General features: G+C 41.7%; 3 protein-coding genes across 12 annotated transcripts in view; 2 read left to right on the top strand and 1 right to left on the bottom strand.

The window, feature by feature from the left end:
• The window catches only part of LOC125761953 (ephrin type-B receptor 1), a 73170-nt gene that overhangs the window by 39880 nt on the left and 15397 nt on the right, over positions 1-17893 (top strand). For 7 of the 10 annotated variants that reach the window (XM_049423601.1, XM_049423593.1, XM_049423651.1 and 4 more), the window contains 2 exons: positions 6054-7781; positions 15700-15779. In XM_049423601.1, the coding sequence (XP_049279558.1) occupies positions 7706-7781; positions 15700-15779 (156 nt within the window). In that variant the 5' untranslated portion in view covers positions 6054-7705. Of the gene's footprint in view, positions 1-2617; positions 2813-2923; positions 5429-6053; positions 7782-15699; positions 15780-17893 lie in introns of those variants that run through there. The other 3 variants (XM_049423585.1, XM_049423609.1, XM_049423617.1) reach the window with 3 other exon arrangements.
• LOC125762260 (HIG1 domain family member 2A, mitochondrial) lies at positions 251-937 on the top strand. The gene is made up of 2 exons (XM_049424148.1): positions 251-367; positions 438-937. The coding sequence occupies exon 2, from the start codon at positions 477-479 to the stop codon at positions 807-809; it is 333 nt and encodes a 110-aa protein (XP_049280105.1). The 5' UTR covers positions 251-367; positions 438-476; the 3' UTR covers positions 810-937.
• On the bottom strand, positions 850-1715 carry LOC125762281 (uncharacterized). Its single transcript, XM_049424191.1, has 2 exons — positions 1391-1715; positions 850-1319 (listed from the first exon to the last, which is right to left on the bottom strand). Exons 1-2 carry the CDS (start codon positions 1680-1682, stop codon positions 928-930), a joined length of 684 nt encoding a protein of 227 aa, XP_049280148.1. The 5' UTR covers positions 1683-1715; the 3' UTR covers positions 850-927.

Raw genomic sequence — 17893 nt, 5'->3', positions numbered from 1 at the left:
ATTTATTTTCATTTTACGTACCACATCCAAAGCTAATCTTTTCAAGGTTTTTTTTAACAACAATTTACGTAAATGTTTGCTAAACTAATGTTTATACTGATAAAATATAACGTAATAATATTAATAATATATTGATTAATAATATATTAATTGCAAGCTTGCAGAACAAGCATGTGCAAAACGCGCAGTGTATGCATTACAATTTTGACCACTGTATGGACACAACTTGGAAATTTACATGATATTTGTTCCACAACGAACAGGGAGTTGGCATGAAGGTTGCTGTTCTACCAAAACAATCAGCTGTCAAAACAGAACCAATTTCGCATAGATACGAAATCAGTTTTGAAGATTTATGTAAGCTCAGGTACGATATCGGTAGTTTATTGAGCATTTCCAAAATTGTACAATCGTTTTTATTGGCTTTTACGCTTTAGTGAATACAGAGAGCAGTTGCAACAATCAAACGCCACAGTATGCCACAGGTAGCGGCCGCATCCGCACCACCGGAACTTCCCGTGGAGGAGCTAGATTGGATACAGATGCGCAAGGATTTTGCCGGTGTGCACGCAGAAACAACCAAAGAGAAGATGGTGCGAAAGATCAACGAGAACCCGCTGGTTCCGATCGGTTGTGCGGCCACGCTTACCGCGCTCGGGTTTGGGCTATGGAATTTTCGGCAGGGTCGTTCCCAGATGTCGCAGTACATGATGCGTGCCCGTATACTGGCCCAAGGGTTCACCGTGCTTGCACTGATCATCGGTGTAGGCATGACATACGGTACCAAGGAACCGTCCAAGAAGCAATGATTGTCCGGGCGTCCAATGGCAAAAAACAGTACATGCGGCGTAAAAACTGTGCTAAACTGTTCATCTTTATTATGATTTGGAATAGATGGGAAATCGCATTTGCTCCCTCAATTGGTAGCTAAACTGAACTGAGTCTTTCTTCCATCACTTCATCGTAGGCGTCGATTGGTTCCTCCGGCATAGACCCGAACCCGTCCCCGTCGGTTGGTTTCAACCACAACAGTCCGTCCGCTCCCATGCGCATACATTCGAAATGCAGTATAAGCAGTGGATTAGTCCAGACGCGTGCTTCCACGTCGAGGCACATATGTAGATTCTGCCGCGGTGTATAAATGTCGTACAGCTTCAGGCAAAGGTTTGCGTTCAGTGGTATGTACGGGACAGGAACCGGCAGGCAGAATGGTGGTGGATTTTTGGCCGACAGTGAATTTCTGTAGATGGACGAATCGTCCATAAAAACTTCCATATCGATCGCGAAATCGTACGGTACGTACGTGAAAGTGGAGCAAACTGCAACAGAAACGATACGTGTAGTTGTATATTCACCGTAACGAATAACGAACCTTATATTCACTACTTACACTTTCGATCGAAGTTAAGCCTCTCCATGCGTATTCCCATGCAACAAGTACAAGCTAATTCCTCACACTCGCAGCGATTATCTCGAATAGTAAATTTGGGTTGATTCAGCGCGAACGGGCGCAACGAAACGGTTGGATATTTGAATGTACAATTCGTTCGAATATTGTAAAATTCAAAATCAATCCTGCAGCTTTCATTGCCCGCGTTGCCAAATAAACCAACTGCAGTAAGTAAAACAGTACAGATCAATCCGAACCGTTCCATTCTAGAACGCACAATAAAATCAAGCATTTGCTGGATCCAAAAGTTAAAAGCAAAAACGGTTTCAAGATGTACAAAAAAGAAACAGTCGAGAGTCGTTTTTTTGCTTTCGTTTCTTTTGTGTTGATCCTCCTATTTTTTTTTATAATATATGCATGGAGGCAGTGAATAATTGAATTTCATATTAGGTGGAACTTGTATGGAAGAGCATGGGTGGGTAAGACAAACCGGTAATATAATTTTTTGTGTGCGATATGGTACGGGTTATAATAAATTGAATAAGATAGTGTGTACAAAAAATGCCAAGAGAATCACCCTTCGAAAGCCGTTAAGTTGAATATCATATGGTGATAGTGAAATACATAAAAAATAACTTGTTATTCTTCTAATATAGAAGTAATGTAGGTTGACGACTCGATTGATTTTATACGTAGATGGTTATACTGCTTTCTGTATGCAATGTACCAGGGCTATCTGGAATACTGATTGTCGATGTTTCGGAGCGATATGCCGACCAAATAATTTCAAAGTGCTCCCCTCCCAAGACTTCCGGTACGTGTTTCGTTTTGCTGAATTTGTTTGAACTATGAATGTAGTTAACTTTCAGGCCAAACTACCTTGTGGAAGATTAAAAGGTCTTTCGAGATTAATCGTCCATTATGATTCGCATGAAGTGAGCAGCCTCAGAACAATTTGGGAGTTTGTTACTTCCCGCATAATAGCGAATTCACTTTACAATCGTAAGAGCTCATAATTATAACGACATTAACGAGTTAATTTTTATACGATGCCAGAAGTAAAGGAAATAAGAATAAACGTCTGGTTAGACATTTACGGCGCAATAATCCCGTTTGAAAACGCATATATTTATTATTTGTAAATTGAACAATCGTCATCCATCAACAAGTTTGGTTAGTTGGGAAACTCTTACAGATGCGATCCGCTCCGGAACGTATGCTCCGGGCACCGCACCGAAACGTCGAACTTATTCCAGGAATCTCAAGATGGCGATCTGCCGTGACGGGTAACAATACGGTGCGCGTGTGTATCGTCGTTTATTTCCCCTGCACTCCGAGACTGAAAGACCCAAGTGCTTCGTGCATACGTGAACATAAAGCAAGGAAGATTGTAAGCATAAACTGTGTTTAAGTTCACATGTCGTAAGTGGGAAATTTTAAATATTCGTAGATGGTGTTGTTACAACGGAATCGTGAAGAGTAGTTTTGATGTTAGCTGTCCCCAAACGTGTTCGTGTGTGCCTGTGTGTACGTGCTTGTTCCTAAAGTTTGTGTCGTTTTTTTAATCTCCCTTTTTCTATCTCTCTCTCTCTCCCTAATTTCGTGTCTCGCTTTTGCTTGTGTGAGTGAATAAAAATCCACTATCTCCATCGGTGGGGCTGGTGGAACTTTTTCGCAGACGAAATGGACTGGATCGACTCGATTTGGTGTATTTTTCGGAATATACACTCTTCTTCAAGAGCACACACCACACACACACACACACTAACACCACTTCCATACACCATTGCGCAAACGTTACAATGTTGCGATCGTTTGGAAAAGGAAAATGCATCCCTTATTTTCCTGTTCAATCTATCTTCAAACATGTAGAAGCTAAACAATTCTGTTGTGGCTTTGCAAACATTTTTGTCGACCACAGTCGTTTGCTAATCAAATGTTTTGTGGCATTTCATAGTTTTATTGTTGGGCAGGCTGCGTGTAGTTTAACGAGTGGGAGAGGTAAAGCATAGCTGAAGGTGCCCTGGGTATAAAAAAAGTCTTTCGGGATGCCGGGAAATAGCAGTGTAATTTAGATTATTCAACGTAACGATGCATTTTGGACGTCATCTATTGAGTTAATTCTTTCACTGGACATTTTCACTACTCCTTGAATAAAACAGCAAAAGAACATGCGAAAGCGACGATGCAGCAAGCGTATAACAGTGCGAATGAGATATACATACATTATTAGAATTAGAGTGAGAAGGGAAGAAACTGTCTATTGCGCGTATCAAAGGAATGGGAACATTGTGCAGTCGCTGAATATCTTTGATAATTTTTGCTGAATATCTTTGATAATTCCATCCTTTTGTCGAATGAAATGTGTGGTCCAGAGGGTCATAGCGCATTGAATTTAGGGTTTAAAAAAGTATGAGAGTATTTTACGACTAGCTTTTGTTAACGATTGCTTGTTTAGTTAGTCTTTGATTACAACTCCCCGTCTAATATTTTGATTCTTTCATATTCAAGCTCTCCTGTTCTCCCTCTATCTGCACTTTTGATAATTTTCTACAATTTTATTTTATCTTTACGTTTTCACTAATTTATTTGCCAATTTGTCGGCAACAAAAAACCAACAATCACATATTTGTTTCTCTGTCTTTCATGCACACGTTTACTCCGCTATCTTCGTCATACTCGGCTTTGTTCCTTTTCTCCAAGCAGAAATGGCATTGATCGATTGGTTAAAAGAAATGATTGTTTGGATATTCCCACTATCCGATCTTTCTTTTGGGCGCACATACGTATAAGGCTGTATATATGGAATAGTGCGTCTACATGAAGCATTTTGCCTTTTTGGTCTGTTTCACCCTTAAAATCAAAGTGCATCGAAAACGTCCATGCCGTTATCTTTCCCTCTCTTTCTGTTCCGCATCTTCACCTGCCCAGAAGGAATGCGCACACATGCACCATCCCTTCATCCCCTTTGGGTTGTGTTTGTGTAGGTGCGTATCGATACGATGAGAATGGTGGTATAATCGTTGCATGAGCAGATTCATTCTTGGCTGTTGATGAAATGAAATAAGGAAGAAAATTGTGGAAAATCTCTACAATCTAGAGGTAATGGTTTTCCGATAAGGGAGAATGTTGTTCGACCAACTGTCGGTGCAGTACGGTGAATGATTAAAGGAGCAAGTGAAAACAGACAATTCAAGTGTTAGTGTCCCTTTCGCACTTTCCGGTGGTCAGAAAGTGCATTTTCAATGTTGGGGGGTTGTTTTTGTTGAAGGTGTGTTGATGATTTTGTGTGCCCCATCCTCAAGTGCGTGCATATGAGTGGCCCTGCTTGTATGTGTATGTGCGGCTAGGGTTACATTAGCCCATAAAAAACGGAGCGCGGCGCTAGTAGTAGTAATGATGGTCAAGCAGCGTCAATCTATCGAGAAGTCTTCAACATTCTATCAACCCTCTCTCTCGCTATGGTAGAAGCATTTCCTTTCCCTCTCACACGGTGTGTCTTTTGGGGTGCTTCCGAAGGGCTGCAGTTGGTCGCCGTTACTAAAAATTTTGCTCTTTTGTCCCTTTCTTGTTTCTGGCTGTGTTTATAAATTTTCAACAAAACGGGTTTAAATTTTTACTCTACTGACTATGTCGGCATTTAATGTTTTGGTTTTCTCCAGTTAAGGCTTGGTTATCAATTGCCGCAGGCTGTTAATGCTTGGGTTTTCCACAATATATAATATGCAAAACAAAAGACACATCTCCTGAGATGCGGACCTTAGTCGTTCTTTCGGTAGTTTCCGTTTCGGTCGAGCGTTTATTTCATTGCCGTTGTGCACCTTCTTTCCTTTTTATATCCGACGTGAGCATGAGCAGTTTCTTTCTTGCAACTCATACACAAGCACACAAAGCATCAAAATCACGATGTTGTGCACCTGAAAGAGACGACGGTTGAATGTGCGAGTAGGAGCGAGCGCGTTATTGTGTGGCTCGCGCTGGATGCTGCGGTGTTCGACTTAGACGAGATTCAATATCCATTAGATTCCTTTTCCTCAGGTATGCGTGACGGACATGTATGCGTGTGTATTTGTGTGTGCGTGTTCTTATATGGCTCGCTGTTTGTTGCCTACTTTCGCCCTCTTGTCCGTGAACTTTCATCTTATAAAGAATGGGATGCCTTCAGCGGCCTTTATCTTAACCAACAATCGTGTGCGTGTCTGTGTTGGTGGTTGTTGGATACGAATAAATATGTGTTTGTGTGTTTGGTGAGTCTGTGAGCATAGAATGCTGAAGAAGGAATTTTTCGATTTGTCTTTCCCGTTGCTTGATCTTCCAGGGTTTGTGGCAGTCGCTGGTGTCACTGCACGAGAGTTCAGTACACTGTTAAATTGTTGAAAAACAGAATATAAATCCTTACTAAATGCAGCATTAAAGAGTGCATGGTATGACGTTTCCTATATATTAAATAAAAACGTTAATCTATGTTAGGTTAAATGGGAAATGCGTCATCACCACCATGGATCATTATTTCCACTAACACTTGATAATAATATCAATGCTCAAATTATATGCTAATGTATTGTTCCATCAACTATGTCCGTAACTATTAAAGTCAATTTTTACTACTTACTAATTTTTCTATTATTTTCATCGGGTTTTGTTTTTTTTTAATCCCTAACAGAGTGCTACAATAGTAGATAATTGGTATCAAACGGAGATAAACACGGCAGCCGACGAGAATAGTACAGGTACACCACCTGTGCATAAGTGCGATCCTTGCTGCAAGGGCAACATACAATCAGGGAACCTATATACCTGAGAAAACCTGACAGAACGCTGTTCACATTCCCGTCTGTGCATCAGCAGCAGCAGCAGCAGCCGAAGCCGATACCGGCGGGAGGCGCATGCGCACACTTATCGCCGCCCGACACATACACGCGCACGGTGTGTGATTGGTATGTGTGTGTGTGTGTGCGCTTGTTCACAATCAAACTACATCCGCGATCAATCGAGTCAGCCAGCCGATCAACAAACGGTGTTTGGCCCCATTCCGGCCGTAAGTTTGCGTGTGTTTCCACCACCGTATGCGAACGTGATGCGAAGGGGGTGTTTCGTTCGTGACCGCAAAATGCGTTTGTAGTTTGGCTGCTCGTATGCCTTTCGATCCGGTTTCTTGCGTACGTGTGCCGATTGCCAGTGGTGTCCGATTGCAACAACAGCAGCAGCACTGTCCCTTGCCCTGTGTGGCGATGGCCACCCGGGAAGTGGTCACAAAGTGGTAAAGGAAAAAAGCAGCAGAAGAAGAAGAAGAAGAAGAAGCAGTAATAAGGTGACCAAATGTCCGTGCATTGTGTCGGTATGCTACTGTACGTGTGTGTGCGCGTCAGTGTGTAACTTCTTTCCGACCCCTGCACCCCATAATTCCCCTGGGGGTGGGGGGAAAGGGGGGAGGGCGGTGGTACACCGGTAAGAGTGAGAAGCGGAAAGGAGGGGGCGCCTCGTTTGTTGCACGGCGCGTTTGAGCAGATCCCGATTGTGTTTGAATCATGGCACCGGTATCATCAATAGCAGCATCATTGCCACGACTATTACTGCACCGTTGTGGCTGGATCGGTCCTGCCAGTGCGTTCGTTGCACCGTGTCACGGTAAGACCTTGCGACTGTTCACTCTCAACCGCGCCTGAGTCCGTGTCTCGTGTCCTCTGTCCTCGGTGACATACCCCAACCCCATCGCGTGAAAATCCGTGCATGTTGCGTATGTGTTTGTGCGCAGTCCTGACACGGTGTGGTGGCGGCGAGTGTTGCTGTAGTTAACATGTGTATGTGTGTGTGTGTGCGTGTGTACATGGTGTGATAGGACGGTTCACGGCAGGGAAACCAAACCAAACTAATCTCCTCGCCCTTCATTCCCTCGCCTAGTTCCAGTACCAACGGCCAAACGGGTTGGTGAGGGTGATCTGCATCAATCAAACATTCGAAACCGATTCGCACGCAATAATCCACCGGGAGGAGGAAATATTAGTGCTAATAACAACGAAAGAAAACGGACTATCTCCTCCTGTGTACGCGAGAGCATGCAGAAAAAAAAAACAGTTCGATGTGTGTGAAGGTGTGAAAAGTGCAAACAAGCGACGAAAGGGTTAACCTTCACAAAAGGATATTAGAGCGAAAATTGTCAAAGAGACGTGCGATCCTCATTTCGTTACATCCATCCCGACTATTCGGATACTCGGAACGGAGATAAAGGCATTATTAAACCGGACTAAAAGGATACACGTAAACCAGAACCTGCGGCTGGGTGCTTACCCATCCGTGCGTTAGATCCACACGAATATGGAGAGGTTTCTGTCGCTGCTACTGCTGTGCTACGTTCTGTACCAGAAATTCAATGGCGTCGTCAGTGATCAGGGTAAGTGGCCAGGGCTCAAAATATGTGAATTATAATTATCCAATCGTATTTATTGGGTGGTTAAATTTTTCACCGCTGATCGGAAAACTGGATAAAAATCCATTGTAGGGCTATTTACCCGCACACTGGACAAGCTGCGTGTAAGTGCAAGTCAAGGAAAGCTCGAAACGGGTAGGACAAAGGTCTACCGTGCAAAAGAAGCAGAAAGTGAGCGAATTGATGAACGAATTTCTATCTGGAAAATAGACTTTCTTGTCCATTGCTGTAACTGCAAAAGATCGACAGAAACGGGTGGAACGGCTGTTGTTGCCTTTGTTGCACGCGTTTTTTTTTGTCATTATTTGCCGGTTCAGATATTGAGATTGAAAACTTTTCCTTTTTTACCATCCACGGTGTAAACCGATCTGTTTTTGCACATTCTAACGATCACCTTTTTCTGTCTGTTTGATCCTATCATCATACACCCGGGATGGGGTCGAATACATCTCGGTAAAACCTTGTATCAACCAGAAGAAGGTACAGGGGAGACCATTTTCCACGGTTCGGTTAGTTTGGTTTGATAATTTTTTTCCCCAACTTTTACCAACCGGCACCTGTGGGCCTAACTGTGGCGACAATGAAATGTGGAATCAGTTTTCATACGGTGTCAGTTCACCACCGATAAGTCTTCCTACACGTGCCACGGAACCCTCTTTGAGCACCAGTACCCCTAGTCAACGAACTCTTTCATATTTTGTTGTACCGATCGTTTGGTCGCGATTCGATGCTTTCGGCATTGAAGATCGTCTTTCTTTTTTTAGGGAAGGTGCGGGGAATGTTAAGCAAAACGGAATATGCAAATTGCAAAGCACACACGATTTGCATGCATTCTTTGGAGAAAGGAAAGAAAAGGTACTTTGACGTTTCATTCTCCCGACACACACTGGTGTGAGAAGTTGCTCGGTGTAGTGTCACATTTTTGGTTCTATTTTTTTAACCAAATCGCAGTCAACATAAGCGCATACGATAACAAAAAAAATGATCAAACATGAAGTAACTTTGTAAAATGCTGATTTTGCTGAGGATGCTTAAAACTTATGGTTCGTAGATGAGTTAATGCTTGCATAATGTGGACCCGGCGCCGTTTATCACATAACCGGGCCGCCCCCTGTTAGGTACAGTAGAACGTCGATTATCCGGGGTGCTCGGGACCGGACTGATGCCGGTTAATCGATTTCCACGGATAATAGTTCCGTAAATATCAAGGCCATTTATATATCTAGATAAAGCGTATATAGTATCTATATACTATACTATGGTGGTCCTTTTGACGGTAAAAATGATTCTGGATCAAGTAAATTCTTATCAAATAACAATTAAATTTAGAAGGTAAAAAGTATAATTTCAAATATATCGTTTGGTGAACATTTTTGATCATTTTAACCAACCTGACATCAGTACAAATGTTCACCACGGTTAATCCGCCCGCCGGTTAATCCGCCCCCGGATAATCAACGTTCTACTGTATTTACTATCAATTTTGGATAATTAAGTGCTTTATGAAATGTTTTATTAATATATTTTTTTATTTAAAAAACTAGAAAGTGAAACTTTCGAGCGAATGCCTTTGAATGTCCGGTGGTGGAGATCATACGCGTTCAAAAATGTTTCAAAAAGTAAATCAAAGTCGAAGGAATTTCCATGTTGCGTTAAATTTTCCCCCGAATGAGGGGCGGATATTTGTTTCCAGAGTCGGGAATGCGAGTGTCGGTTGTGTGTTATCTCAGCCCGTCGCAGTGTACTAAGGGAATGAAGCGGTGTAGCCCTTGATCGTACTCACTACTTCCGTTACGTTCAAAAGGCGGAAAGGGGGTAGAAGGTGATGGAAAAATAAGTAAACAGCTTTGGAGCTCTGGTTTACAGTAATTAACAAGCCGGACGCATTTTTATTATGGTGAATGTGCCCTTTCTGCTTTGTTTCCTTTCTTTTGGCTGTGTTTTGTTGTTGTTGTTGGGAGTTTTATTTTTATTTTTGCTGCTGAGCGTTCTTCTCCAATGCGTGAGTTCCTGAGTTTTTTTGTTCTTCTCTCAGGAATTTTTTTTTGGTACGGTGTCTGGTTGCGTTTTAAGGCGTGTGTCTGTTATGTGTTGTGTGGGTGGCATCGAACAAATTTCCAGGATGAATGGATGATGATGGAATAGGTGAGGGCACCGTACGTGCAGGAATGGTTATTTTTGGGATTTTCGTTCCGGAACACGTAGCGGAGCACTATTCGGTCTCCCTGCAATCCTCACCCAACCCTTGCAGGATCTCACTCACACTCTCTCTCTCTCTTTCTCTGGGAAAGGGTTGCATTTGTCGTATTGTTTTTAGAGGAAAAATATATTATCTCCTTTTTTCGACAATGTCTGTTATTATTAAGTACGTGGTGCGCGTAGGACCGGAGAAAGAAAATCGTGATATCTCACAACATTTACACCACCCTGCAGTGGACCCGTTGGAGACGACTAAAATGTGATGAAATATTTAAAACACCCCAAGTAAAGCCAGCCAGATGGGAAACGCGATACGATACAACCGATGCATACACGCCGGAGACTAAAATTACAAATTTAATATTTCACAACGCTGTTCGTGTCCGGCACTATGTGTGGAGCAGCAAAACGGGGGAAAGCATATTTGCACACTCGCGGGGCAAGATTAGTTTTCGCATCGGTTTGTGTGGGCTTTGTTTGGTGTACAATTGTTTTTAAACCATTTCTTCTTCTATTATTTGAGACTTGAGTTTAAAAAAAAGAGAACCAGCGAGGTAGAACATATGGTTAGATAGTTAGACATTTTTTACTGCTTTTTTATACTTTTCAAATATTTGGTTAATGATTTTTTAATTTTTTGAACTAGGCCCCTGTAACTGACCTGTAACTTTTATAAGTAAAGCTAAAAAAGCATCAGCACGAACATGATCTAGTTTTGTTTTAGTGTTTTATTATAGAAATATAACTGTATAGCTGTTTTTTTATCCAATATCAAATGGATAATATTCATTTTCGTTTGTTTGTCTTTTTTGACAGTTTGGCATTGAGAAGTGTTGTGTATTGCTATTCAGCGAAACTCCGTTTATCCGTGCTCATTTGAACTCATTTTCTCGGCCCACATCCTTCCCTTTTTCACCCCGACAAAGGTGTCCTGGGAAGGATGAGGTAATTTTTTTTTGTTTGAGTAATGGGAAAGGTTCGTTCAACTCATTCAACTACTTCAGTACCATAATCCTGGTAGAAAGTTTCCAAAATCAAAAGAAAAGAAATGCATGCACCCTTTACTCCACATTCTTTCTTCGCCTTTCATAATCACTCACCCACACACTCAGCACATCTCAGGACAGCAGGACTTACTGTGAAAGCGTACCTTTCCTGTCCCTTTATCGCAGCATCTTCGAAATCCAAGCCAGCAGCCGACTAACTAATCAGTGCTGGGTGCTCCCGGTAAAGGAAAATTCATCGCATTTTCTCTTCCTCTCTCTCTCTCTCTCTCTGTGTCTAGATTTGATTTTTTTTTGCCTTTTCTCCGAGGTATTGTTGTGTTGCATATGTAAAGCTGCTCTCATTCGCTATTCCTTTACAACCTCTGCATTGCTTCAGTCACGCTTCTAGCGACAAAAATTTTGCACCGAGAAGCAGTGAAAGTGATGCAGGTGGGGCATTTAACCCCGTGTTCTAGCTTCAGTGTACTGAGGGAATGGGTGGGAGTCCCACCGGCACTGAACTGCTTGTTGCATTATGCTGCCCAGGCACGAAAGAAGCCTTTAAGTAGCTATTGTCGGAGCAATGTGTTTTGTGTGTGTGTGTGTGTGTTTGGCAAAAAGGGGTAAATTGTGGAGAAGAAACGGGAGTAGATTTGAAGCAAATTCATGATGTCCCAAAATATTTTTGGGGTCGTCGAACACAAGGGTGAATGAAACTGCGTTTCTGCACCGAAAACTCGCTTTCATCACGCCGCCTACCCGGCCCCCTCAACCCCCTCTCCCCATCCCTCCTCCCCTTCGTCCCCTTCTATCACCACTCTTGTCTATCCCTCTTCAACGCCAGTTAAGGGTATGCAAGGAGGGGAGATGGATTTGGATCCTTTTTAACTTGGATCCTTTGGCCTTTTTTGGCTTGCTCTCTTGCACACTCTCTACATTAGAGCTCATTGCGATTCGGTTGGTTTTAGCTGCCGACAAAGCAATTTTTACTTGCTGCACCTTTCTCTATCAGTTGTAAGCAAGAAAGAGAGATAGAGAGTGAGAGAAGGAGGGAAAGAAATTGAGTGAGTAAGGGGTAAGGAAATTCTTTTTACATCAAGTGTTTGCTTTCTACAGGTTTTACATCCTTCAAATACATTATATGTTTCTTATATTTTTTGTTTTAAGTCTCTTTAAAAGACAGAGATTTTTTTTTGTGCCACTTCATTACCTGTTCCAAATTATTGTTGTTATTATTAATATTAATATTATGATTGTTATTACTTTTGAGTTATCATTTTCGCTTTCTTTGCGCCTTCATAACAACTTTATTAGCGTGTAATAGAAATATTACTATCCATTTTCAAATATTAATTTTTGGTGTAAATGTAACACCTGTTTGGGTATGCTTTTTTCGCTTTTTCTGATTGCTCGCTAATGTTATGTGGCTGACGGTGTACTAAGACGGCATCATTTACCAATTGCATCCAACCAAAAGAAATAAAGTCCGATGAACTTAGTCCGACAAGACAGTTGATGTCTTGTGTTACTTTGCTCCCTTTGCTCGGATCGCCGATGAAAATGCTTTGGTGCAATAAAAAAAAGGTTGTCAAAAGAAAACAGCTTTTTGGGGAATGTGCGCTTCATCAATCCTCAAGGATTCCCGGCATTTTCTTCGCCCTTCCATCATGTAGAGAAATGTCTGCTGTACAGCAAAACATCTTCCAGGCATACCTACTCGGGCACACCAACACTAACCCCTGATAGCAGCGATTACGGTCGTAAAAGTAGGGAAAAGCGCATTCCCTTTCAAACAGCCCTCTCCCCTTCCTTTTTGGCTGTGCAGTTGTCCTTGTTGAGTGTCTGGCTCGCTTTTTTTGGAGCATGGTTTCCCTCTTGGAGTTTTTTCTTCGTCGTAGGGAAATTCTAGTTGGGAAAGAACGACGGATGGTTACCGTCGAATTCATCGACATTTTCTAGTGTTTGTTATTCAATTCGGATTATGGTCGTAGTGTTTATTTTTGTTCCCAGCAAAGGGAGTTTTGTAAGATCAAGAGTTCTTTTTTGTACTTTCAAGGATTTTCACAGTCTGCCAAAAACTAACATGTTAGGGAAAGTCTGCCAAAAACTAACATGTTAGGGAAAAAATCACACAAAATGTTGAAATATATTTTTTGCTTCTTAAGAACGGCCAGACCGTAGTATCACATAGCCGGATATTCAGTTCTTGCCACAGGGGGACGGTCCGGATAGGATTTGATATCCGGTCCTTCTTGTGGGATCGGCGCCGTTTATCGCATATACCACCCGACGAGTTAAGAAAAATAAAAAGGCAATGAAAGGATATTTCCCACCGCTTGCTTTAATGTGCGTCTGTATGTGTGTTTGAGATTGAGGTCGGAAAATGTACAAAGAAAATTGAACAAATAATATTGCAATTTTCGTTATTTTACCTGTACAAAATTTCACCGAATGTGTAGTGTATTCCAGCGTCCTCCTCTTGTCCTGTATTAGGGTATGTACACCCAATTGTTTGGTTCATCACAGCATCGTCAAAAGAGAAAGTGCAAGAGAGAGAGAGAGAAAGAAAGAAAGAGAAAAACAGAGTGGGTGGAGAAAGAATTAGATACTGCTGCTTGGTGAGGTCAACGAACGAACGCATCCGAACCGCGGCGTCGCACCAATTCCATTTTCCACAGTGATAAGCAGCGTGAAGGGCATTTGGGAAAGTGAGGGCAAACTTCTTGACTGTGGAAAGGTGGTAAAGGTCTTTTTGCTTCATCAGGCTGTGTGTATGGGTGTGTATGTACTCGAAATTTCGCACGCTCCCTCCCTTTCCTTAAGAGGTGTTCTGCACATGCTGTACAGGGTGACACATATTTATGGCACCGTGCCGGACAACAATCAGAACCCCTTTTCACTGTTTGCCGAAGGGAAGTAGACATTTTATAATGCTTCTTTTCCAGGGGGGGGAGGTGGGTGTTGGGTGGGAAAATCATTGAAAAAAAGTTTGCTTAAAAAGGTTTGTCAATAGTATCTTTGCTATTTAAGTTCGAAAACGATGTAAAAAAACATTCATTGCTTCCATCGGTTCGTTTTTTTTCTCGTCGCTTCAGTGCATAAGTTTGTTGTTTTTTTTTGCTAGCTATCGGCTCCTGCCTCCTTTCCATTCTCATTCCATTCTTTTTCTCCTGATCCTGTCAAGGGGTTTGCAAAACAGTTCGCCTCACTAACGAGCAAAATGTTTCTTGTGCATGTTCCTCGGACGGTTCGCGTACCGGTTCAAAGTGCGAAAGAAGGAAGCCTTCCTCTACCTTTAGGACACACATTCCATTCTAAATTCTTCATCACCATCATAACATTGCACATCGTCTGTATAAACGTTATTATTGGATTAAAATATTTAATAATGAACTAAATGACTCTTTCAAAGGTTACCACAAATAGCCATGACTCTTTTGAGAGTCAAATGACACTTTGAAGAAACAAATGATCATTTCGCGAGTGAAATTTCACGGTTTTCAAAAAATTTTTCACTTGCTTGTTTTTTTTTTTATTATTCGTTATTGAAATTTCGTTAAATGAGTTACATTGCAAAGGAATTATTATAAATTTGTGCAGAAATTGGAATAAACTCATTCATAAGAAAGATTTAATTCACTCACTCATTCCCACTCAGTTTGCACATCACCAGCGTGTATCGCGTGCGTTGTATGTTGGATGGAGACGCAATGCATTCATCCCGGGGAACTGAATTAAAATAACGCATCATCGAATGCCGCATCATCATTAGCGGGAACGAAAAGAAGAAGAAGCAAAAAAGGTAACGGAAACCGTTCCATTAATAAAAAAGTAAAACTCCAAACAAAGCGGCTCGTACACACATGTGAGCGCACTTTGGACGATCTCAATGACACGAGTCTAGTACCGCACCGGTACGCAAATTGTACGTGCGCCTCTATGTAGTGGGCCGTGTACGAGTAATTGGAAAGTGTGTGCAGCCAAGCTGTATCCGATGCGTTGACGTTGATGTTCACTCGCACCCGCCCGATCCGCAACCAAAACCATCCATTTCCCCATTTACAGCTTGCTCGCTGGTGTGTCAAACGGTCTTTTGATAAATTATCTAAATGACCCGCATAGTGCGCGCCGACACACAGGTACTAAAGGTAGTGCTGATGGTCGTCGTTCTGCTTTCCTTCGCGTACAGTGTGTGTGTCCTTTCGGTCGAGTACTCTATCAATCTGGCTCTGGTGCATTTACTAGGTTTGTTGAACGTTGAACTGGCGAACCGTGAACACAAAAACCGTTCCATCCGAACGTCATTCCCTCGAGTCGATTGACGCGCTATTTTTCCGCGGTGTGTCTGGATAGGATGATGAGCGAAAGAGAGAGAAAGAGAGAGAGAAGGTTATCATTTTATTAGACAGTAAAATGACACGTGCAAGCACACGAAGTAATGCTTTAAAACTTTAGCAACACTACAGCACAGATCCCTGCGCGTGTGTATTTATGGAAAACGGCAGATAGTAAACACCGAACAATCGATTGTAAAATCAGAAAAACAATCACATAAGTTGATCCATAATTACGAACTTTCCGCTATTATTCTCTTGAAGGGGGGGCAAAGGGAAGAATAAAATAAATCTTTAGCAAAAGCAATGTCAAACATAATTTATTTCATTTTATTAACATGTTCCTTTCACTCTTGCTTGCAGTTGTATTGCTGGACACCACGAAGGAGGCGACGCTGGAATGGACCCGATATCCTTACGGACCACAGGCACAAACGCCCGGGGTGAGTGCTTGACCATTTTCATCTTTCACTAAGTTATGAAGTTAAGAATTTTTTTTTTTTTTTTTTTATTGAAATTATAGAGGTTTTGAGCCTTTTATGGCTGCCTTCACCTCTTAGCGTTTATTCTACTACATATACATCAAATTCACTTAAATTCAGTAACAATTCAAAATTTGTTATCCATCAGATTCGATCGTAAATTCCTATCTTTCTTACAAAGCTTAGCACCTTTCGTTCATTTTTATCCTCGTTAGATAATATTACATCGATTCCCGTATCCAATTCTAGTGTTCTCCTTTCCCCATCTAGTTCGATACAATCAGCAAGCAGATGCCGAACGGTAACCCTATCACCACAGTACACGCATTGTGGTGGTTCCGTTTTTGCCAGTAGATGGTTATGTGTAAAATACGTGTGGCCTATACGTAGTCTTGACAAGACGACCTGATCCCGGTGACTCCGAAGATCAAGGTGTGCACTAACTGATGGCTTTATATATCATATGAAGTTAAGAATGAAGGATCATCTTTCATACGATATTCTGCCTACGGTCGTTGGGACTATGTTGGATTAGAAAAAGCAAATCTTATTTTAGTCTAAATTAAAAAGAAACAACCAAGTTAGAATTCTTTGTCGTATTCTAATGACAAACAAGTCCAAAGGAATATCTTAGAGTTTTTTCTTATTGTAGTCTAAATTAAAAAGAAACAACCAAGTTAGAATTCTTTGTCGTATTCTAATGACAAACAAGTCCAAAGGAATATCTTAGAGTTTTTTCTTATTGTAGTAGCTGCTCCATTGTTGTTGTAGTGTTGTGGTCTCGTTTTTGGATACCCTTCAAGATGGGTTATTATCCAGTGGATACCTGCTGACGTACTGAGGCTATGTATAATTTAATCCAACTCTATAGTACTTAGGCACTTTTACTTGGGCTGGTTAAACTGAGTGCTTGATCGCTCAAAGTAGAAACAAGATAACTTTCTTATGCAAATGAGGCACGGAATTATTCATCGATGCTATGGGGCCCTCCCTGAATCAATCTCATCGTTAGTCATCTTTACGACTGTCTATCATATCGATACTATATGTGACTGCTGCTGCTGCTGCTGCTGCTGCTGCTAGATTTATAAATTGGTAGCATAATTTAAATTTAGTTTTCGGTCCCACAACTTTGTCCGGTTCGAAATGGTAAAACACACGGCGTTGATGTATGCAATTTTTTATAAAAGAAATGGTGATAAAAGCACACGGTTTGTGTGTGTGCTCTTGCGTGAAGAAATACTTTACTCAATTAAAGCGAACCAACAATCATTTAGGATTATGAGGCAAAAGAGTTGTTTTTTTATATTCTATCATTCGCGCTCCTTCTTTTATTATGAACCCTCATCATCCTTTCAATCTTCATAGCTCTTGACAACCAAAAAAAAAGAGCACCACTACAGTGTTTAGTAGCACGCGAGATCAAGTAAAGAAATGCAATCGGTAATGCAATAAAAGCAACAAAGAAGATGTCATTCTTTCAATCTTCATATTTGTATTCGGATTTTCCATGCGGTTAACGTTCGCGCTGTTGATCCCCAAACCGTACCGTATGCAGATGTGGAGATATTCCTCAAGAATTTTATTAACGCCGCCTAAAGGCGGGATGTGTTTATTGGCGGGTAGTCTAAAAATGGGCAGCTGTTAAGATATGCCCTAGGTCTTTCGCATCCGAAGATGAGCTATCTGCCGAATAATTTAACTTTTTAAAGTTCGTCTTCCTTTTCTTCGCGCTTTGCGATCCTCGGTAGATGATGATCTCCGGGTCGGTCTTTTTCGTCCATAAAAAGTCAAATTAGAAGCAATAAAATAATGGTATAAACCCAAAACCAACCTGTATTTTGTGGCCGCACAACAATGTGTTCGTCCGCGGTGTCGTGGACGAAAGGTAGGACCTCCCAATCGGTGCACGCACTTGTTCCGAAGCAGATATCAACCATGGCAGTTAAAATGGAAAGACGATATAGACGATCCACAACGCGTTGCGCATCTTAGCGTTTTAGGCATCATTAACTTTACAGGCGGGAACCCGAGGCGCTATCCGTTGGAATTTCGCGAGAAAGAAAGGAGTCGGC

The sequence above is a fragment of the Anopheles funestus genome, chromosome X (assembly GCF_943734845.2).
Source record: "Anopheles funestus chromosome X, idAnoFuneDA-416_04, whole genome shotgun sequence".
NCBI lineage: Eukaryota > Metazoa > Arthropoda > Insecta > Diptera > Culicidae > Anopheles > Anopheles funestus.
Note: the sequence above shows the minus strand (reverse complement) of the source record. Positions and strands in the feature narration are given on the sequence as shown.

Excerpts from the sequence above, each read along its gene's own strand:
- LOC125762260 (XM_049424148.1), top strand. The coding sequence starts at position 477 with ATGCCACAGGTAGCGGCCGCATCCGCACCACCGGAACTTCCCGTGGAG.
- LOC125762281 (XM_049424191.1), bottom strand. The coding sequence starts at position 1,682 with ATGCTTGATTTTATTGTGCGTTCTAGAATGGAACGGTTCGGATTGATC. Across the intron at positions 1,320-1,390 it reads GCTTAACTTCGATCGAAAGT|TTTGCTCCACTTTCACGTAC; the intron begins GTAAGTAGTGAA and ends TTTCTGTTGCAG.